The sequence below is a fragment of the Mustela erminea genome, chromosome 9 (genome assembly GCF_009829155.1).
Source record: "Mustela erminea isolate mMusErm1 chromosome 9, mMusErm1.Pri, whole genome shotgun sequence".
In the NCBI taxonomy this organism is placed as follows: domain Eukaryota; kingdom Metazoa; phylum Chordata; class Mammalia; order Carnivora; family Mustelidae; genus Mustela; species Mustela erminea.
The window spans coordinates 29,106,657-29,129,114 of record NC_045622.1 but is presented as its reverse complement, the minus strand read 5'-3'; the positions used below and the strand labels follow the sequence as shown (position 1 = coordinate 29,129,114).

General features: G+C 46.0%; 1 protein-coding gene across 1 annotated transcript; it reads right to left on the bottom strand.

Moving 5' to 3' along the window:
* Window positions 1-2: 2 nt before the first annotated feature.
* On the bottom strand, window positions 3-22,368 carry VPS26B (VPS26, retromer complex component B). The gene is made up of 6 exons (XM_032360493.1): window positions 21,656-22,368; window positions 12,623-12,779; window positions 7,494-7,658; window positions 4,429-4,604; window positions 2,752-2,894; window positions 3-2,343 (listed from the first exon to the last, which is right to left on the bottom strand). Exons 1-6 carry the CDS (start codon window positions 21,876-21,878, stop codon window positions 2,197-2,199), a joined length of 1,011 nt encoding a protein of 336 aa, XP_032216384.1. The 5' UTR covers window positions 21,879-22,368; the 3' UTR covers window positions 3-2,196.
* Between the last annotated feature and the right edge of the window lie 90 nt (window positions 22,369-22,458).

The following is a 22,458-nucleotide window of genomic DNA, read 5'->3' as shown; positions in this document are numbered from 1 at the left end:
GGTGGACCATGGGCACAATGCCCCCAAGCCACAGGGGCTTCCTTTAATCAGAGAGACAACTGAAACAAGTGTTCTTTTTTTTTTTTTTTTTTTTTTTTAAAATACAGCCATTGAAAAGACGACACATTAAGAAACATGTAAACACTGCAGCTGCTTAATTACAAGTTGCACTGCTTGGTTTAGTACCTATGCACTCCCAGGTATGGGAACCTGTGAAGGTGGGGGTGGGGCCTCCCCTCACCTGCACAGTTGCACGGACAAGGAGTGAATGGGGGCAGAGTGAGGGAAAACAGAAGACCTGGCTTATGCACAGCTCCTGAGAGAATAAAATCAAATTCTACCTTCTAGTTCTCTCAGAAGAAACGTCTAAGATGTTAGGAAAGTTGGAAAATGAATTTGGGTTGTCAGCTGGGAGGCAGAGGAATTGACAGGTCCTTTCTAGTTAGAATACCAGCTATAATGGGAGGCACACCAGAGCCTAATCTCATGTTGTGGAAAAGGCAAGGAGCACAGAACCTGCCTCCCCCATACACTTGAGCCCCTAACCTTGATAATCCAGGGGCAGCTGGATGAGTAATCCTGATCCCACGGGATTGTCCGTCGCACCTGTACCTGGGGTCTAGCATGGGGGATGGGGAAGGGGAACCACCTTACCTTCCTTGGTTCTGCTGTCCCCAGTCAACCTCAAGTATCATCCTAGTATCCTTTCCTCCAGTCTCAGTCCTGACCCATGAGCCTGCCCAGCCAGAGGCCCATGACTGCACTGATTTCTGAGGAAAAGAAGAGTCTGAATTTTCCACACTAAAAGATGACACAGGAACCAACCCCTCTGCTTCCCAAATTATGGAGAAGTTAGACCACCAAATACTGTACTTATTGGCCAGTGGGGTCTGCTTGAAGGGAAGGGAGGCCATTAGATCATTTCCAGATGAGGCAGAAAAGGATGTCAACATCTTTACTCCAGTAGGCCCACACACAGTGCAACAGAGGGAAGTCCCCCTCTCCTTTAGGATAACAAGAATACCCATGAGAGTTTTTAAACAAAACATCAATGGTCCTAAACTCTGGTCGGTCAACTGGTGAAGGTGAAAACATAATTTGGCAAGCAGAATTATTCTGAAGTTGTGTAGCAGGGTCTTCTGCTGAAGCTCTCATCTCTCTTCTGAATCTCAGAGAATGAGGGGACATGGGCATCAGTAAGAAACTCCCAAGCCCCAATTCCCACAAAGTAAGTGGAGGGAGAGTAAGGAGTGATGAAGATCCATTTGTAGGAAAGCAAAGAGATCAAGGCCCCTTCCCGGGATCTCTTAAAGGAAACAGATGCCCTTGTTTAGGCTTGCTGTAGCACACAGCAATACCCTAGAACCATCCAGCCCCAGGGGCTGGGGAGCACAGTCATGGGGTGAAGGCAGGCAGCTGCTACGCACAGTCACCATGCTTCTTCCTCAGTGGGCCTGCTTGGCCTCCTGCGTTCAACATGCTGCCATCCATGCATGGCACTGACCCCAGGGTGTTTCCATGCCCAGAATTTCTCAAGGTGAGGGGACAACAGCCAAAGGCCCTTCCACAAGCTTCTGTTCCAGGACGTTACTGATAAGAGTCCGTAGAAGATGGAGAAGGGAGGTGTCTTGTTCACAGCAGTGACATAAAGGCCAAAAGGAGTTGGCTTGTGGAAACGTCAAAGCACCACATCCAATACTCCCAAAGAGGTAGCTTCCTGATCTTGAGTCTCCCCCCTGCCATTTAGGATAGGGCAGGGATAGTAGAGGGGAGAATAAGATGTGACTACCCCGGGCCCCACTGGCAGCTCAGAATCCCAGGCACATGCTCAGATCCTGTATCAGGAAGCTCAGAGACCCAGGAATCAAGGATGCCCGCTCTCTGCTCTCCTGTAAAATGCAAGGCACCCCCACATGGAAGGCCTCAACAGAAGGCTCTTACCCCACAGAGACTAGCTACCGGGCTGCTACCTATCCCTATTCCCACGTCAGCTGCAGAATCTCAAGGAGACTGCCTCCCAACCCAAGCCCCTTAGGTTCTTCAGAAAAAAGAATTAAAGTCAAAACACGATTTGTTTTCAGGTTGCAAGTAACGGGTCAGTTGAGCATCACACTGTCTTCCCCCTCCCCCAGCCGCTGGTGTTTCGTAGACGGGGGTGCTGGGTTGGAAGCCCAGCAGCTTCTTGGCCCTGGGGGCCTACTGCCTGCTGTTGTTGTCAGACAGCTGGCTGGGGGTCCGCACCTCACCCAGGGAGGTTGTGCCCTCGAAGCGCTGTGAGGCGATGGCTGCCTGGTGGGACATGCTCTTCCGTACGATGTCACCTTTCCGCCACAACACCACTTCCTGTAGAATTGGGGGAGGGGGGCAACATGCTACCTTGAGAGGGAGGCATGGGGGTGGGGGTTCCCAAAGGCTCCAACTCTCTCCCAGGCACCTTAGTAAAACCTCCTCTGCTTCTCTCTCTCCAATGACAACAGTTATCCGTACTACCTTAGGGCTCCTTCTGATGGTGTGGGCAGGAAGCATAGAGCAGTCACAGGAAGCAGACTCACGTGTCAACTGGGAACCCTCATTTTTGCTGTGCGACTCCCTCTCGGTGAACCAACAAGTGGCACAGAGACTAGTGAACTCTCTCCCCTGTACTGTTCTGCTTAATCTGTCTGAAATGGAGCCTGATCTTCACAGGAATGATGCCATTCCTAATGTGGCTCTAGGGCCACCAGGGGTCTTGGGGAGGTACCCGGGCCTCACCTGCTGTTTGAAGTAGCGCCGTTCCTCCTCGTCTATCAGCACCAGGTTGAGGTAATAGCGCACGGAGAACTTCTTGTTGATGTCCCGCATGGTGGGGGTGAGCTCGTAGCCCGCCAGGAAGAGCCGGATAGGGATGGACTCTCCTGTAAAGGCCAAGCAGGTATCAGAGTGAAGGGCAAAGTGACCCATCCTACCTGACACCAAGTCACACTCCGCCCATGAGATGCCACCTGAGCATGTCATGGAACACTCAAGTAAATTCTTCTGCCTGGTGGGAATTCGCATTCTGTGGCTCAGTGATCTGCTAAAGCAAAAACATGACTGCAGCTCCACTCCAGGTCCCGTTGTGTCTTCTCTAACCACCCCAATACAGAGACCCATGAGTATGAACAGCACAGGACACTACTACTAAGCATCTTTTGATTATATGTATTGTGTCTAGTTGTTGGTTTTTCACAAGGCAACTGTCAAACCTCAGCTAACTCATCATGTCACCCAGCAATCTCAATGCCACCTTCCTCCATCCTACATAGTGTATGCCCCCCAAAATACATCTCTACTTTGAGATGGATTGGCAGTGGTATAGTGGCCTGGAAAAGAGAAAATCCTAATTCTGGTCTTAGTTATCCATTAACTAGTTGTATGACTTCTGAGTTAGTCTATTGCTTTCTCTGGACCTTAATTTTCTCTTGTGGAAAACTGTGGAATCAGACTACGTGTTATTTTTTATATCTTCCAGCTCTAACACCCTGCCTTTCCTAATTTAAGTGAAATGAAATTAGGGCAGTAATTCTACTGAGAAAGGCCAAACCTATAATGTAGTCTGAAGCTAAATATAAAATTCACCATTAATTATCTGCTGTTTTGTCTTACTTCTCAGAGAAAATGACAAGTGGCTCTACTTCCACAGCTGGTGAACAAAAGGGCATATACAGAGTCAAGAGCTCAGTCCTATCCCCCTAAGGACCCGGCATGGTGACACTCAAGAATCTGCTGTCATTGTCCCTACCTTCCCCACGGAACACACACGTGAGAATAAACTGAACAGAACCTTGGCATAACCAAGCACTTCTAAAGGAAAAAGTACATTCTTCCTGATCAGCGGCTGCAGGGCCAGAAGAACATAAAGATTGCTACTCCCAAATAATCACAGATTCCCCAAGTAACAAAGCTTTCAACTCCATTCATTCCAGATGTAATATCCACTCTGGGGGTAAATGGGGGTAGTATCGTTTTCTGTCCCACCCAGTGTGGTCTGTGGCACCTACCTTGAGAGGGAGGCATGGGGGTGGGGGTTCCCAAAGGCTCCAACTCTCTCCCAGGCACCTTGTAGCAAAATGTTCAATTTTATCTGCTAAGCCAGTACTTTCAAGCTTTTGTTGTTGTTGTTATTTAAGAGGCATAACTCTTGAGACGCAATCTCCAGTACAAGCTTGGTATGTAGACGCGGCTAAAGTGGGGCTTTTCTGGGTGAAGGTGGGGAAGGAGCTTGGAGTTTCACATACCCAGCCCTCCTTTTCCTCTTTATTGGGATCCACAGTGAGCAATTAGAGATGAGAAATTATAGGTGAATAGGAAATCTTACTTTAGCAGTATAATCTCTTGAGCCCCTCTAAAACTCTGCAGGGCCTAGGGGAATGGGTGAGGCAGCTGCGGGCTGGGTGCCAGGATGCTCACCTCTCACGGGAGCCCCATCCATGATCTCATACTTGGCTATCGTGTCGTTCTCATGGTACACATTGGGGCCTGTGCCCGTTGTTTCCCGCTTGATGATATCTATCTCCATGTGCTTGATTTTGATTCTCACCAAGAGGAAGTAGATCTTCCCTACAATGACATCTTTCAAGTGGTATCTGGGGAACAGAAAATAAGATGTGAATACGGCAGCCAAACTGCATACTTCCAGGTCTCCTGGGTTTCAGGGGAGGGGACACTGCCAAGCAGGTTGGCTGAAGATGGAGTCACAGTACACACGCACCCATGTTCTTACCACAACTGCCCTTGCAGAGTGATTTCCCAGTATGTGCTTTATTGGAATCTGTCCCATTTTTCCATAAGCAACTCACAGGATGTTCTTGCATGTTACATCACCCATTCTATGCTTACCCATCTGATCTATCTTCTCAGCACTTTAATTTCTTTTATACCTTTTGTGTTTATGTTGTTTTAGATGTCCTGACGAGTGGGAGGCAAACCCCACAAATGCAGGAAACAGGATTTGCTCGCTATCTGAGCTCACAAAACATCTTTTGGAAACTGGACCTCAATTGCCTGTAGCAAAGAGTTTTGTCTGCTGGACGTGACAGCTCAGGCAGGAAGACGATGCGTTATGCTCCATCAGCACCTTCTCTCTGGGCCCTACTCACATGGCTCGTGCTCTGTGGGCTGTTATGAGCTTGGCCATGCTGTATTACACTTTCTGCCCTTCCCAGCATTTCTCTTTGAGTCAGTCTGGAATACCAGTCGTCTGCGTGTGCACTGCCCTGTAACAGGCATACAGGAAGAAAGGAAAATCTTCAAACCTGAAGCTCAGAATCATGGAATAGGAGTGTTGGCAGGGATTTTAGAATTTAACCTCCTTGGGGCACCTGGGTGGCTCAGTGGCTTAAGCCTCTGCCCTTGGCTCAGGTCATGATTTCAGGGTCCAGGATCGAGCCCCGCATCAGGCTCTCCGCTCAGTGGGGAGCCTGCTTCCCCACCTCTCTCTGCCTGCCTACTTGCGATCTCTCTCTGTCAAATAAATAAATAAATAAATAAATCTTAAAAGCTAAGAATTTAATCTCCTTACATGACATGTGGAGAAAAGGAAGTTCAAAGACAGATACTTGAACAAGGATTTGAGTAGGGGACAGACACAGGGTATGAACTCAAGTGCCTAATTCCTAGGCTTGTGTTCTCCCCACTATTTCAGGCAGCCTTTCTGCTTACAGTCTAACTGGGAAAACTGTAGATACTCTCAGTAGATAAAGTCTTACAAGGTAGACTTTGTAAGGACACTTACAAAGTCAGAATGGAGGCTGCTCACAGCATTTCAGAAGGAATGCTAAGAGATTATAGATTCTAGGGGTTTTCAAACTTTGGTAAACAGAAAATTCCTTTATTCTAAATGAAATCCTATGCAGAAGCATGAATATACGAGAAACTCCTGTGGAGGGCCTAGAACCCTGGACCCCACTCTTCTTTTACTTTATCCCTTCTTATGTGTTTGAAACCCACTAACCTGTCTCCACTTCTCGGAGGAGATTCCCAAGGTACAAACATAGTAATACGAGCTACCTTACCCCAAGAGCAATCCCTAATGGCAGAATAGCACTACATGATATAGACAGTGTGCTCTTACACAGCAGCCTACTCTGAGGAAGCAGGACAGGTGTGAACATCCAGTTCCTGAGGTCATGGGATAGACTCTCTACAGTGCCCTTCACATACCACACTTGGTCTTGAACCTTGCTGACTGACAGTTATTTTGAGATCTACAAGGCAGTACTGCCTGTCAGCTACCTCTTTTACTAGGTAGCTGGAGTGCTGGTGGGTAGGCACTATTTGGTGGCTCCTTTCCAGAAAGCCCACAGAGCCCTGAGGCTGAAGAGAAAGGGGAAGGCTGTTCCCTTGCATGTCTCTGCCTGGCCCAGATCAACCTCCCTCCCAGCTCACCCCTCCCTGTCCCATAGGCGAGGCTTTGCCAAGCAGGGCCTCTTCTGGGTCATGAGGGGTTCTAGGCCAGGGGCAGAGGGAAATATATGCCTTTCCCTCACCCCTGTTCTAGGAAGCACATATGTTGTTAATTTTTAAAAAAGCCCTTCCTAATCCGCACTACCTGGATAATAGGGGTCTCTCCAATAAGAACCCTAGAGACTCTAATTTCTTTTTTTTGCTTTTTGTGAATAGAATACACTTTTACTTTTGCATATCTGATTTTCAAACATTTTCAGGAAGGCATTATACTGAAAAGAAATATGTTTGTGGTATATTTTTGAAGTGTCAGTAAGTTTTGTGATTTATAATCACTTAGATATTTTTTTAAAGATATTCAAAATTCATTTATTTGGGAGAGAGAGAGAGCACAAGCAGGGGAAGAAGCAGGGGTAGATGGAGAATGCAGGGCTTGATCCCAGAACCCTGGGATCATGACCCGAGCAAAAGGCAGCTGCTTAACCAACTGAGATACCCCAGTGCTCCACACTTAAGTATCTTCATGTTCAGACAGCAAACAGTATAAAACATACATGGCTTCCCAACTTGCTAGCTAGAATTATTTAAAGACCTTTATAAAAAGGCATCAGGTATTCTTTGCTATAATTCATTTAATTCAGAAGGAAGCAGCAAACTACGGCCATTGCGTGGCTTCTTCACATTGATTTCTAGAGACATACTGTATATAGGATACAAATGCTAATGGGAATTGTATTCTGAGATTATTTTCATCAATAGAAGGAAAGAGCTGTGTCTACACCCAAAACAAATGACCTTAAAGTTAATTTGGCTTGACCTTAAAAGACAATGTAGGATATTTAACTTAAATGTACCTTCTTAATTTCCATTTAAGTAAAATGAAGCTTAATTTCCTGGTCCACCTTTCAGCAGCCTGGCACAAATATTCATAGTACCAGGTCAGTGGCCTCCCCTCCAGCACGGCATTATGAGCCAGCCAAGGCCAGGGCACCAACCTCTTAGATTCTCATTGGGTCCCTTCTTGACCTCCCTCAATAGTTCTCCACGACGGTGGGGCCCCAGATACTTACTTGGATTTATTATACTCAAACTCAATGTGCAGGCAGTCCTCGATCCCAACCTCCATCTTGATGGAAGAGTTCAGCTCTGGGTACGTGCTGAGTGTGTGGACTACAATGTCCATCTCTTTGACGACATCATTGAGGCGGCGGCTGATGGTGGCTCGAAGGAAATACCTGTAGGAGATGGATGTGTCATAAAGGAATACTCCCAGTCTCCACAATGCTGCCTCAATCCATGCACCAAACAGACCCACTGGAGAGAAGCTCTAATAGTGGTTAGCCTTTGTGGCTTTGTATTCCTTCAAAAATTTACCTCTGTGGACCCACTTCTCAGAAAAAAAAAAAAAATGAACGTACTTAACGCACAAAATTTTGCAATTATAGTACAATGGAATTCAAAGGCCTTCCCCACAAATGGCTTTTTGAGCCCATCCTCTGGGCTCAGAGCACTGTCCTAAATAAAATTGATTTCACTGCTCTATAGTCCCACAACAGGTTATCCTAATAACTTTCAAGCCCCTCACCACTGCCTACCATGTATTTGTGTATGGGTTTTTCCTCAACTAACTCCTGGGTCTTCAGGCACAGGGATCTGTCTTAAACTCTTATATTTCCATGTCTCTACTTAACAATATTCAATAAATTAAGCAATTTCCAAGTCCTTCAAGTTAAATGGGAGTGATAGGGAATGGAGAAAGTAAGTCAGCTCTTCATTCAGCAAACATTTACTGCTAGGCATGGGATGAATAAGATACAGTCTCATGGGAAGCTCACAGTCCACTAGGGAAGGTGGGTCAATAAACAGAAAAATTAGAACACACAGCAAGTGCTAATTCAGGTAGAGGAATCAAGTCTATGGGGAGAGGAAAAAGGGCATTCAGGCAGAGCAGACCTTGTAAGTAGAGCAGCAGAGATGGGAGAGGTCCCGGTTTAAACAAAGGAAGTCTCTGGCTAAATCTTGGATCCTTGGGAGATGTTGCTGTGGTAGAGGACAAGTGGTGAAGAACACAGAGACACAGAACCTGAAGGGCTTAGCATGCCAAGCCTGACCGTCTGGTCAGCTGCTCGATCATGGCGTCCCTGTCCCCTTGACCTACTCTATGCTCATACCCAGTGAATGCAGAAAAACAACCCCTTAATGATATTTTCTTCTAACCCAAACTTAGATGATCTGTATCACCTGTCAACTGTGCCTGCAGAAAGCTGCCAACCAGATCAATGACACACTTAGGCTCTTCTCCTCTGTGTGGACCTGAACCATGCTCAGCAACCCTTTCATACATCTCAGTAACTTCTGCCACATTCTCCAAGACACATATTTGTTCCTAACCCTTCTCTAACTGCTCAGGCTCTCCAGTCTCCTCTCCCCCTGATCTGTGGAAGACACAGCTTTAACTCTACTGAGAAGAAAAAAGCCTTCCAATTTAAGATTGATAATTCTCTCACTTCTCTGTTTTGCACTGTCTCTTACTTCCGTCCTAAACACATGTCTGTATCTTTGCCCAAACTTTCCTCCTTCCAACAGCACCTCCGTCTCTCAAGACCCCTATCCTTCTCCATCTGGTAGAAAGACTTTTGATCTGTGTGTACATTACAACCACCCTGGGGAGGAGGGGCTTCCAAAATCCAGATGCCTCGGCAGAGCTGACATTTAACTGTCCTGCAGAGGCACACAGGCATCAACATTTTTTGAAGCCTCCCAAGTGATTCTAATATGGGAGCTTTGGTAGAGAACTACTACCTGGCATCGCGATCCCTCAAGTTTTCCAATTTTCTCAATCTATCCGAATCTCTCCAGTAAAGACTTCCTCTTTTGAGTTTATACAAAGGCCCAAACTCCTCAATCCCCAAAACAATCTCCAGGCTTTGTGCTCCTGCCCATTTGTCAGGACAGTGGTCACAGATGGGTCCTGTTCTAACTATTGCAGCTTCTTCCCTATTGCCAAACCCAGTGGCCTTGCTTTTCAGCCTCAGTTTTGACACTGGAGAGTAAAACATTTCCTTCTCTCTTTGAAATGCTCTTCCTGTGGTTCTACAGGAGGGCTTTACCTGCTTTACCTCCCGCCCTCCCCCAACCCCACTTTCCTATCCCTCTAACAGGTCCTGCCCGGGCTCTTCTCTTCCTCAACTCACCCCCTTGAAAAATATACCAGTTTTTAGCACTGAGCAGAGGACTCCCAACAGTGTATTTCTCTGTCCTGAGTGCCAGGCTTGCATTTCTAATTGTCTAGTGAACTTTCATACCTCTGTATTTTGTCAGTGCCTTAGACTTTAAATTTGGATGAACCATCTTCACTACAAGTCATCCCTTCCTCCTAATAGCCATCTACCTGCACCTACATTCACTGGTCATTTCTGTGGTTGTCCATTAAATTCCTCATTTACTGCCCGCTCCAGCTGTGTCCACTAAGGTAAGATGCTCAGGCCCTTGTACTAGCCTTCCAACAATTTTGTCTTTGCACTCTACTCTTCATCAAATAGCACGTGTTGACTTTATATTAACCATCCAAAAAACCAATGCCCCACCTAAAAACAAAGAAAGAGGTGTCTAGAGTGATCTTTTCATTCCCCCCACCGCTGTGTAAGTAATAATATACAAGCCCTTCATCTGGAATCACATCTATAAGCTGCCCTTAACTAATTTTCCCTTCTTGACCTCCTCACTTTCTCAGCATGAATCCTAATGTCTTCATCTACGTGGACAGCAACACCTTTTTCTCTTTTATTCATTTATATACTTTGTAGTAAAACACAAAAGGAGTTCAGGGTACACCACCCCAAAATACGCCACCCTGGCATGACAGTTTTATTAAGCTGATATTATAAAGCAACAGGCAAGAAGCAGACACAGGAAAGAAAACTCTCTGCCCTCCCCACTCTCTACCAGAAGAGCAAGACCTTCTTAATCACCAGAGACAACTGTTACCAGCCCAGAGACTGCACTAGAGAAATCCACAGAACAAATCTTGCTTAAAGGATTCTTACCTTCCATTTGTTTCTCCCATATATTTACCTTCCCACAACTTGCTGTCCCTAGAAGCTCAAAGTCCCTTCCCTATGTCCTGCTGCTTCTCTGCAAAATTATCATTCTTCTGTTAAGATGCTTGTATAAGCTCCTAGTCCTAACCACCCCTTTCTGTTACCAATCCCTGAGTTCCATGCATATGCACAACATACATGTGAATCAACCAGTCTGCCTTTCTCTTGCTAGCATGTCTTCTGTCGGTCTGATTAGTAGGGCCTCAGTCTACAAACCTAAGATGGATAGAGGAAAAAAAGGGTTTTCTCCTCTCTACAACATATAAGAATTTAACATTTTAACTACTTTTAAGTGTACAGTTCAGTGGCATTAGGTACATTCATGCTGTTGTGAAACCAATAGCAGTCGTCTTTCTATGACTGGCTAATTTCACTTGGCATAACGCTTTCAGTGTTCATCCATGTTGTAGCATATCACAGGATTTCCTTCCCTTTTTATGGCTGAATAATATCCCACTTATGTATATACCACATTTGTTCACCCTTTCATCTGCTGATGGAACTCAGATTGGTCTACCTTTTGGCTGTTGTGAATAAGCAGCTATGAGTGTGAGTGTATATGCCTGTGTTTGATTCCTTGTTTTCACGTCTTTTGGCTTTGTACCCAAAAGCAGAATTCCTGGATCATATGGTAATTCTATTTTTATTATTCCGGGGAATCACTGCACTCTTTCAACACCTTTCTCTCTGTCTTAAAAACATTTAAGAGCAATCCACTGTAAAAAATAAAATTAAATAGGGGCATCTGGGTGGCTCAGCTGGTTAAGTGGCTGCCTTTGGCTCCAGTCATGCTCCCAGGGTCCTGGGTCAGGCCCCATGCCAGGCTCCCTCCTCAATAGGGCGTATGCTTCTACCTCTCCCTCTGACTGCCACTCTGCCTCCTCATGCCTCTCTCTGTCAAATAAATAAATAAAATCTTCAAAAAAAATTAAATAAAATAACAATAAATCCCACAGCCAAGCTTTGGCGACAACTAGATAATCCTCATGGTTGTGAAGCTTTTCCTGAATGCAATGTCTCTAGTTTGAGTGATGTTAGTGATTAGACCTCTTTGCACAGACTGAAAAAAGAGAGCCTACAGTCACGCTTCTGATGGAAGAGGAGAGACCAAGGAGAGAAGAGAAAGGGAGAGAAGGGGAGGGAAGGGGAGGAAATGTCTTCCTGTAGTTTGCACTACCGGGCCTTAAGGTGATAAAGATGAGCTGATCTTATAAGATAGCATCAAGATCTCGAACCAGGTGTCTAAAGTAACAGAGAAGTCTGCTTTATCTCAGTGACATCACCTAATCTCAGGTTACATCCAAGAGTCTAGAACCTCTCTGGATTTTTTTTTAACCTCAGCAGCCCCTGGAATCAGTCTCCATCCGCAGAACCTGGAACACTAAAAACAGTCCAATGTACTTAAACTGCGTTTATTAATTTTTTAAAAGCTCGTCACACTGTGTTATGTTTTATACTCCCATTACCCCGAACGATGGAGGACCGATCTAGAATCCAAATCTATTCTACTTTTCAAGTGAGAAAGCTGAGTGACAGAGCTCAGGATCACATTGCTGTTGTATGGCAAAGCTGGACTGAGGATCTGTATGTCCTGATGTGCAGCGCAGGGTATGCTGGGGACAGCATGTATCACAGTATGAAAGCTAACTGTTGACTCTTCAGGACTTTCAAAAACTGGTTGTTAAACATAGTGATTATTTAAAATTAAATTATAAAAATTTATAATTAAGATTATATGAAAAACAAAAGTAATACTTACTACAAACTCACTGCTTCCTAATAATTTTGCTACCATTCACAATTCTCTCTGCTCTTGGGGGAATTTACATCTAGCTGTGTCAAGGTGGCTACTGAACATCTCTCCCCAACTCTGTAATTAGGGACATCTGGCTGGGAGTTTGAAATTGGCCATGGTGGCAATATTTACACTACAGAGACAAATGCTACAAACCAGGGCTTTTCCTCCCAGAGAGCCCATTGTTAACCATTTACCAGCACACCACAGCTCAGTTCTCTTTCTTCTTGAGACCCACATTAAAAAGCCTCAGAAACATGGACAGCTTCAGGGGAAGGTGGGGGAAAAAGCAGGCACAACTCACCGTAGCTTTACATTCTGGCCTGTATAGGACTCATACGGCTTCTCCACGTGGGTGAATTCAAAGTCGAAGGCCTGTGATTGGCTAATTTCTCCGGGCCGGGCCAAATCCTTCACCAGGGACACAAACTCATGGTGGTTCCCACGGTCGTAGTAGAGCTCTGGGGAGAAAGCATCAACCTCTACTATCAGACCCCAACCTGCATGAGGCTTAGCAAGGAGGCTCCAGGATACAGGATCCCCTCTTCTGAGAGACATCCCCCCACCACTCCCGTCCGCAAAACAAACTCCCCTTAGCCCTTATTTTCGATTCCCTTTATTTACCTAATTGCGCTTCTTCACTGCATTCTCCATATACTGATCTCTTTTCCTCCCCACTTTCTAAACACTCCAGTTTTACCCGGAGAAATCCAGTGGCACAGTAAAAACCCAATATAACCCTGCTTCAGCCTATCACGGCAGTGCCTTAGTGAGAGCTGTATCAGGGGAACTGCTATCAAAAATACTACATTGCTTTAAAAACATTTCTAAAAATATTTCTAACTTCTGAATGCATGTTCATAGTTCTTTAATCATATCATCCTTATAATAAGCTGAAGTAGCTAGGACAGGCCTTGTCACCCATTTAACAGAAAGAAACTGAGGCATACCATGGTCAAATGATTGGCTTAGAGTATCATTGCTGACTGCAGGGCTCAGATTAAAGCAGATTTACTGCTAGAATGAATCTATTTCTATGACCTGGTGCAAAGGGAGTAGTAACATTACACTTTGTAAGGTTCTATAAGAATTAGAGGAAGTAATGCAGGTAAATGACTCAGAATAGTACCCAGTTGACAGCAAATACTCAAAACATATTAGCTGCTAGCTGTTATGATTCTTCAAAGAGGAATCTACATGATGCAGAAATTTTAGTGTCATTTCCTCCAACTAAATAAGGGGGGGGGTGATCCTCAACTTCAGTGAGCACCAAAATCAATTGGAGGGTTTGTTAAAACCAGATTACTCAGTCCTGCTGTATGGGGTGAGGCCTGAGACTCTGCATTTCTAATAAGCTCCAGGGGATGCTGGTCCTGCTGGCCCAGGGACCACACTTTGAGAAGCACTGCTCTAAATTTATCCTCCTCTGGAAATAGTTCTGGCATTCGAATCTTAATTATAAGTTCATGCCATCAATTTATCCTCTATTATTTTATGCCTATTTGTACTCTGCTATTTAAGTGTTAACTCTTCTATATGCATGGTCTTTAGAGTTAAGGCCTAGTTCCTGGCACCCCCCCAGTACCTAGCCGTCCAGAGAAAACACTTAGTACTGACTCTGAGTATACAAGGCCACATAACAGTCAAGGCACTACCTCTCGGGCATTTCTGGGCTCCAGTCCTATGAAAGTCTACAACCTTTGACAGGGTAGATCAGAACTAGATCCAGTAGAGTGCACTCAGTACTACTGCTGTCGGCTGCTTGGGGACAAAGAAACGGGTCCACAGAGAGGAGTGTCGGAGACAATGGCCTACTAGGCCAGTTCCCCTATCTCCAGAGCACAGCAGGCGATCCCTCTCAGGGACAAACTGAGCATCCTGGCAGTGCGACAGAGCTGCATTTGTGTGGGTCCGCCTCAGGTAGCATAAGGGCTGAACCCTGATTAGGACTGCATCTTCAGGCCCAAGAAATGAAGTGTCCAGTCCTGGCCCAGGGGAGAACCATGTCAAGAAAGAGAAAATGGTTTCAGATACTGCTTTCAGTCTGAGTGCAAAATCAACCCCTAGCAGCTGGTCCTGACAAGCCTATTCCATTGGGAGCCTTTTTTTTTTTTTTTTTAAACCCCCGAAGGGAAGCATTCAAAGCAGAGTGGGCTCTGTGCTAAGATTCTTCCAAGTCAGGAAGGCGGCATTAGTGTGGTTTAATCCCAAACTAGTGCGGCCACTTAAGTATGAACTTACACTATATTCTCTAATTATAGCTTATTGCTGATTTCCTATATAGTTACACTTTGATCCACTTTATATTGCAAACAACCACCTTCTCTTCAAATACTTAATGGAATCAGTGGCAGGAAACATTCTGGGTAGTGAGTAATAATCTACAAAGTCACTAAATGAGAGATCACACTTACAACCTATAGAGGGAAAGGATAGGAAAAGGTGAACAATCCATTGCTTCTATTTTGAAATCCAAAAACTGTGGCCCCCAGTAAATGTAAGGAAGTGCAGTGATCAGGTAGGAACAGAACCACTGCAACAAAGGCTCTCTCACTTACTCTCACTGGTCCATTGCTACCGAAGTCCTTGTTGATGGTCCTGACACCTGTGTGGGAAGTGACACCTTAACTGGTAGACCTGGTATCTTAGCTCCCAAGCACTGGGTTCTGGCCATAGATTCAGGGGACAGAAGCAGGCAGAGCAGAGCCCCAATGTCCATTAACTTTAAATGAGAAATCCAGAGTTGAGTAAAAGAGGGAGAGAGAAGGTTGGAAAAATATACAACTGTGATCACACATACCAAAGGCAATAAGAGAAACAAAACCGAGAAGGACCCAAGAGCGCTCAGAGAACAGATGGCCAGCATCTGAGAAACCTAGTAATGTTATGCCTGACCTAGCAGGGGCACCTGGCTGTGGCCACCTTTGGCAGGAGAGGTCCTTCCCTGCATAGTGTCACGTTCTCCCCAGTGCTTTTCCTCCTGGACACATGTTAATATCAGGTCCTGCACTAAATGTCACATAAGAGTGGCAGTGTGTAGTCTGAGTGGAGCTGGACTGGGCTTTTTAATTTATAATTTATAAGCCCTTTCCAATGCTCTTGCAAACATTGTGGTGGAAAGGGGCAGAAATAACAGACATACTTTGCTATTTGCCAGAAAGTTTGGTTTCCTCTCATATAAATTAGAACAGAAACTACAAGGCTGTTTTAGCAAGAGGCTGGGCCATCAAGAGGTTATAAATTGCCTGTATTTTATCCCAAAGATGCAATGACAAGTTATCCCTGGTTCTCCCCAACCTCCAAAGCCCTCAGCAACCAGGCATCTCAAGTTAGAAGTAGGAACTGACCATGTTTCTTATTAAGGTAACTTCCCTGTCTTGAGCCTCTCTTTTGATCCAACAGGAAGAAGTGATTTTGTAGTCAGGATGTTTTCATGATGAAACTTGCCACCAACGGCTGAGGGATGAATTTGCCACTTTGTAAGGAAATTGAGCCAACTCTGCATCACAGGGTCATCATTTGAGGCAGCCTGAAACCTGCTGCTGGGCCGGGACCATGTTTGATCCAAGCTTCATGCAGGTATTAGAAGAAACATTAAGTGAGCAAGGCCAAAAAGACCTCCAAAGAGCCCCATTCTGATTTTCCCAGCCACTATCGGCTAACTGGCAACCCAATCAAGACCATGCTGGCCACATCCACTCCAATCTCTTGTACCCTAGTATACTTGCTAGAGCAGTAACACCTCTGGGCTGCCCATCCCCAGCAAGACACAGCTCAGCTCAGGCCCTGCAACAACTCACTAACAGGCCAGAATCAATTCACTTAATTTCGATGTGTCTTTTACATAGCTTTTCATGGGTTAATGAAATAAAATACAGAAAACCTCTGGAATTTTTAGAAGTACAGGCGTGCAGCGCCTGGGTGGCTTAGTCGGTTAAGCACCTGCCTTCAGTTCAAGTCATGATCCTAGGGTCCTGGGGTTAAGCCCTACATCGGGCTCCCTGATCAGTGGGGCGTCTGCTTCTCCCTCTCCCCCCAGCTTGTGTGCTCTCTCTCTCTCTCAAATAAATAAATAAAATCTTTAGAAGTACAGGCTTGATTGGTACTGATGGGTTCAGATCCACACAATGGCATTACTTTTTTTTTTTTTAAGATTTTATTTATGCATTTGAGAGAGAAAGTGAGCACCAGCAGGGGTGGTGGGGGGGAGGAGCAAAGGGAGAGAAGCAGCAGACTCCCAGCTGGGCAGGAAGCCCTGGACATGGGGCCAGATCCCAGGACTCCAAGATCATGACATGAGGGAAAGGCAGATGCTTAGCTAACTGAGCCACCAAGGCGCTCCCAGTGGCATTACTTTAAAAAATTTTTTTTCTTTAAAAAAAATCCAGATATTATCTATTTGGTTTTGGAGGACAGGAGTATCTGCCCTCTTTTGTAACTCTGACCTTCTAGTTACCTTTGGTTTATTTAATCCCATTACTCTCTAAGATGGCCCAGCTCTGCCTTATATCATGCATTACAGTTCCCCAAATGAGTGCAGCTGAAAAATGGTCTCTTCTAACAATTAAAAAATTCCCCCCCATGCTTCTTATATACCACATTGCATTTTTCTAAAATGTGGGCCATCCCATGCTACAGTGACATGGGAGAAGCCCTCCCCACACATTTGTTAGCTTTGTTACAACAGACCAAGCCATGGGAAAAAGCACACTAGATGAAGAAAGAAACCCAAGGTGGCTCACAAACTTACTAAGGATAAGAGAAAACATAGACAATACAGGTGAATAGATAAGACCTTCCTATACTCTCAGAAGCAACATTCAAACTGCAACATCCAAGTAGTTGGTGTAGAACTGACTGAATCATGGTCCGATGACTCTTATTTTCTTATATACAGGGAGAGATCAGCCTCAGGTTGGCCTAAGAAAGTGTGATCAAAGCAATGTGCAACAGCAAATGAACTGACATCAGCTTTAATGTTTCTGTGCCCTAGTTCCCTTAGGGAAGAGGCTGCATGGGTGCCTGCTGGTAGGTGAGTCATCTTAGTTCTCAGTGGCCTAGAGTAATGGCCACACCTAGCTTACCAATGCCTCTACCACAAGCGCCAGAGGAAGCCCTCCCTCATCACAGCAAGCCGCAAAGCAAACCTATACTCCCCCTTTTCATTCAAGTAACTTTGGTTTATCTAGGAGGAGTTGAGAAAAAAATCGAGAACAGCTTCTGTAAATTCCTAGATCTGACCAGGTATCCACTTAGCAAATATTTATCAAGCACCTACTGATGATGGACTGAAGGTAGTCCCTGGTTTTCAGGGACTCAGAATTTAGTGAGGAAGGCAGACCAGGAAAAAAAAAAAAAAGTCTCAAGTTTGTCATATCCTGTTTGAAAAGAGGTATTAATGAGACCTGTGGAAGAAGAGTGGAAGGAGGGCTTCAGTCAGCCTGGGGAACTTGCGGGAGGCTGTCATGTTTGCTTCCCCAAACATGTTTGCTGGGCACTGTAAGAATGGGTAAATGCCTGAGTGGAAGTGCAGACCTTGTAGAAAGATGTTCACATACAAAGGGAAGATGCCTAAGATTCTAGAAAGAACATATTTTGATGAAACTATAAGAGGTGAGGGTTACAGGGTAAGGGAGAGATGAGGCTGGGGAGAAAAGCAGGGCTGCTCAGGAAGGAGCCAGGTACAATTTCGCCCTGTAACCAATAGGAAGTTGAGCAGAATTTTAAGGGGAGAACTGACAATGTCAGAACCGTTTTTTAGAACGTTCACTCTTACAGAAGGTGAGCTGAAAGATGAGGAGAGCAAAGGCAGGAAGACCAGTTAGGAGGGAGCCACAAAAAAGAGATAATAAAGGCAGCAGCACTGGCAAGAGGAGGAAGCACAGACTGAAGATGTATTCGAGAGCTGTTGGGAGAGCAGACTGGGAGTGTGGGAGGAGGAATTAGTCTAAGATGACTTCTAGATCTTTGAGGCTGATTGTGACATAGGCCACAATGGAGCACACAGGACAAGAAGCAGGGCTGGACCTGGAGCAGAGAAAGAGGTTTCTGTTTTGGATGTGTTTCTGAGGGATCTGTGGGGTATTCGGGTGGAGAGGTGCCTAGGAGGCAGTTGGAGACACAGGCATGGAACTCAGTAGAGAGTTCAGGTCAGGACAAAGAAAGAGGTTGGGAGTCATCAGAATATAAAAAGACACAGAAGTTATGGGTGCAGATGAGACTGTCAGAGCAACTTACAGAGAAAAGACAAGAAACAAAAGTTATGCGTGTTCCTGCCTACCTCTAAAACCAAGATTGGAACAGGAGCTTTTCTGAGAAGGGTCCAGAGAGGTCCAATGCAACAAAAAGCTAAACGGTTGTCTCTGCAAGGACTCTGTAGAGTCCCTTTCACAGGTTTCCACTTAGGCTAACATGCCGTTTGGAAGAAGACAATGGAAGGCAATGGGGGGAGGCAGACAAGTAGACCAAAGGGAAGGCTAACCAGGTCCAAACATTCCCCATGGACCGCCTGCACAGGAATCAGGGTGACTACACAGTGACATATTTTAAACGTCTAGTGCCTGGAAACCTCTTAATGGGTCAAGCTTAATAGGAAAAGAGAAAATGACAATAATCATCTTAACTTCCTTTTACTGAGTACCTTATTATATGTGCTAAGACCTGCACATCACATATATTATCTTTAGTCCTCACAAGACCCTAGCAAAGACTGTTCTATTATAAACGGAGCCCTATCTAATTTAAGTCACCCTATCTGCATGACCCTCAATCATGTACCAGGCTGTCTTTCTAATGAATACACAAGTGGGACAAATATACTTTCATCAGGAGGAAAAAGAAATTAATCATAAGGATAAGAAGGTTAATTACATAAAGAACTTGATATTCAAGCTGTGGAACTGTTCCACAGAAGGAAGGAAGGTGGGAAGGAAAAAAGAAATCAAATCCAAGAGACGATAGTTTATAAGAACATTTTAAAGTTAAAATGGAATTCAGTGAGGAAGGTGGACAGAGACTGATGATATCAACTTTCTTACTCTCATATAGCAAGACCTATACTGTACATCATCACTCGCAGAGCCAGACCTAGGAGCCTGACCAAAGCTCCACCCACTTCATTCACAGTCAAGGAATGCAACGAGGGAGAAAACCACACAACCACAACCTCGGCAAAGCTATTCGCTAGCCTCGCTCTGGTGCCCTGAGATCAGTAGACTGTTGACACAGATAGACCATACTCTGCATGAAGCATTATGCCTTGACGGCTCAACATTCTTCTCACAAGATTTTGTCATCTCTGCATTACAGGTGAGAAAGCTGAGGCTCAGAGAGGCACACAGCTTGCTCAAAGTCACAGGGTCAACAATAGCCCACGGTGCTCAGAGGCTCAGGAAGAGTTATCTATGGAAGCTAAAAGGCTGGGAGAAAACCCAGCAGGGATGATGATTCAAGGAGTTAGACAAGAAACCGGGCAGGGCAGGTACAGCAAGCAACTCCCTCAGCTTCCCTTTCACTTAGACTAGAGGGAGGCTTTGACTCCATTCCCCCCAACAGCTCATTTCACAATGCTGGGTAGGGGACATTCTGGTTATCTTTCACGTACTGATGTGGTATCACCACTCCCTGGAGTGATGGTATAAGACATGGACTAAATGTGCCTATTTACATTCATATTACAGAGCCAAAGAATCCATGCAGTAACTTTAAAACTACTACTTGAAAAATGGCGTTGCTAAGCAGGCAAGCACTTCTCGACTATTTCATACCTCATGCTTAGCGCAAAATGCTTTGGATTCATCCCGTCTACCAGCAGTCCTTTACTACGGGTGATTTTACTCTCCAGGGACATAAGGAAATATCCCAAGACATCTTTGGGGGTGCTATTTGGGGGTGTTTCTGGTACATGGTGGGTCCAGCTCATGTTAATATCCTGCTAAATATCCTGAGGCAACAAAGAATTATTAAGGCCCCAAATGTAAACAGTACTGCTGTTAAGAAACCCTATCCAAGCTACAGGCAGGAGAGTAGAGGGTATGAAACTCACTCTTTAGCCCTTTTCTGATACATAAAAGGCCACTCAAATTGTGGATTTAAAATAGCAAAAAAGTTTCCTATATGATCAGCCAGTCTTTGACCTAATTTTATTTTCTCAAATATCAGAAGCAAATACTTCAGCCAGAGCACTGGCCACACAGACTCCTTTTTCCAGGATTCCTCCTACCTGTGCCAGTGTTTCCTGCCCCTGTAAAATAGGAGAACAGATTCTTTGCTGTGCTCTCAGAATATGAGAGTATTTAACTAGTTTTCCCAAAAAGTCTGTAAGAACAGGGTCATACAGGCAGCCTGTGCTACAGGAATGAATCTTTAGCCAGAAGTTTTTTTCAGCCCACATGAATATTTACTCTGAATCCAGAGTGTGACCCAGTGATAAAGACCATTTATTTCAGAAGTACCTGAGAGTTTTTAAAAACACAAGACTTCAAATAGTCTTAGAATTAGAGACAACTCCATTTTGACTGGCAGCTCCCAAATTTTCTGATTCTTACTGCCTTTTACTGTCTAGTTTTAATTATTAACAGTTATGTTGGAAGATTGTTAGAGCATTGAGAAATTTTGATCATTTAATTTTGGACTGAGAAGGATTTTTTTTTTTTTTGTCTGTAAGGAGGAAATTAGTCAACTGAAAACTAGCATTCTAATGAAGAAGTCTTAGAAACACAGGCTAAGTAGACTGAAATACAGAAGGCTGCAGGGTTTCTTTCTCAAAACAGGTCCAAGGATAGGAGATCAGAGCTAAGGCCAGAGAGAAAGGTGGTGAGCTCTCTCCCACATCACATGTGAAAGAAAAAAGGGGTGGATGGGAGTAAACTAAGTGAGGCTCAGAGGACCAGCTTAACTTGGGTCCGACAGCTGTGGGTGTCCAGACAATGGCAAAAGCAGTACTGGAGAAAGGTCTTCCCCTAACAAATCCACCTGCAGGCTACCGCAGGAGCGTTTCACTTGGAAATCCTGGAGGCAGGAAGCAAAGCTGAGAACATGTTTAAGGGACAACTAGGGTATCCCAGGGCAAGGTGCCCACAACAATGATGCTGTGGCAGGGATGCTCCCCGTCGCCCTCGGCCACCCCCACCGTCCTCGCGATGCGCTTGTCACTTTTGGCAGGGAAGCCGTCAACACAGGGGCAGTCGCCGGCCGGCGGGCCTCACACTGCAGTGGCCAAGGGGTTCCGACAGGCCTCACCGGAGCTGGGCCCGGAACCAGCCCGCTCCCCCGTCCCCAAGTCGGTCTCTGGCCCTGGGGAGGCGGCCGGGGAGGGAGGCCCCGGGTGCCTACTCACCGATCTGCCCGATGAACTCGATCTTGATGCCCTGGTGCTCCAGCCGCTTATTGGGGTTCTTGAGTGCGAGGCTAACCTTCCCGGACACCGTCTCTCCGTCGTAGAAGAGGAAATATTTCTCCTTCTTCCCGTCCTCCGTCTTGTGCTCGGCCCGCTTCCTACTCTCGGCATCGTTCAGCAAGATTTCCACCTCCACGCTCTGCCCGAAGCCGAAGAAGCTCATTTCACCGCCGGGCCGGGTCAGGCCGGGCCGGTTTCGGGTAGAACCTCTCCTCTCTGCGGGCGAGGAGCCCTAAGCGAAGGCCGGAGGGCTGGACGCCGGACCCAGCTCTCTGCCAGACGGGGGGCGACGGCACGACTCCCGGCTCCACGGGGAGGGGCCAGGGCCCGCTGCAGCGCCGTGGGTACCAGTGCACCGCGACTCGCCAGTCCCGGGCGAGTCCGAGTCGTCGGCGGCAGTGAGGGACTAGGGCCGGCAATGCAATTAGAGGGGGGCAGTACACAGCCCGGGCATGCGTGGCCGCTGCCGGCCCACCGGGTGGGGTGCGGCGCTGAGCAGCACAGCGAGCCAGCCCCGGCCTCTGGCGGTGAAACGCACGGAGGTGCTTCCGCGGCTTCAAGCGGGGGTGAGGAGGGGCTGGGGGGTGGTGGTGCTCAGTCTCCAGCCGGAACGCTTCGGAGACGCCACGCGCATGCGTTCGCCTCTGCCCCTGTAGCTTTCGCCACTCGGCCCCCCCCACCGAGGTGTGCTCATTGCGCATGTGCACTGGTAGACTGCGCGGCCTATCTTTCCCTTAGTTGAC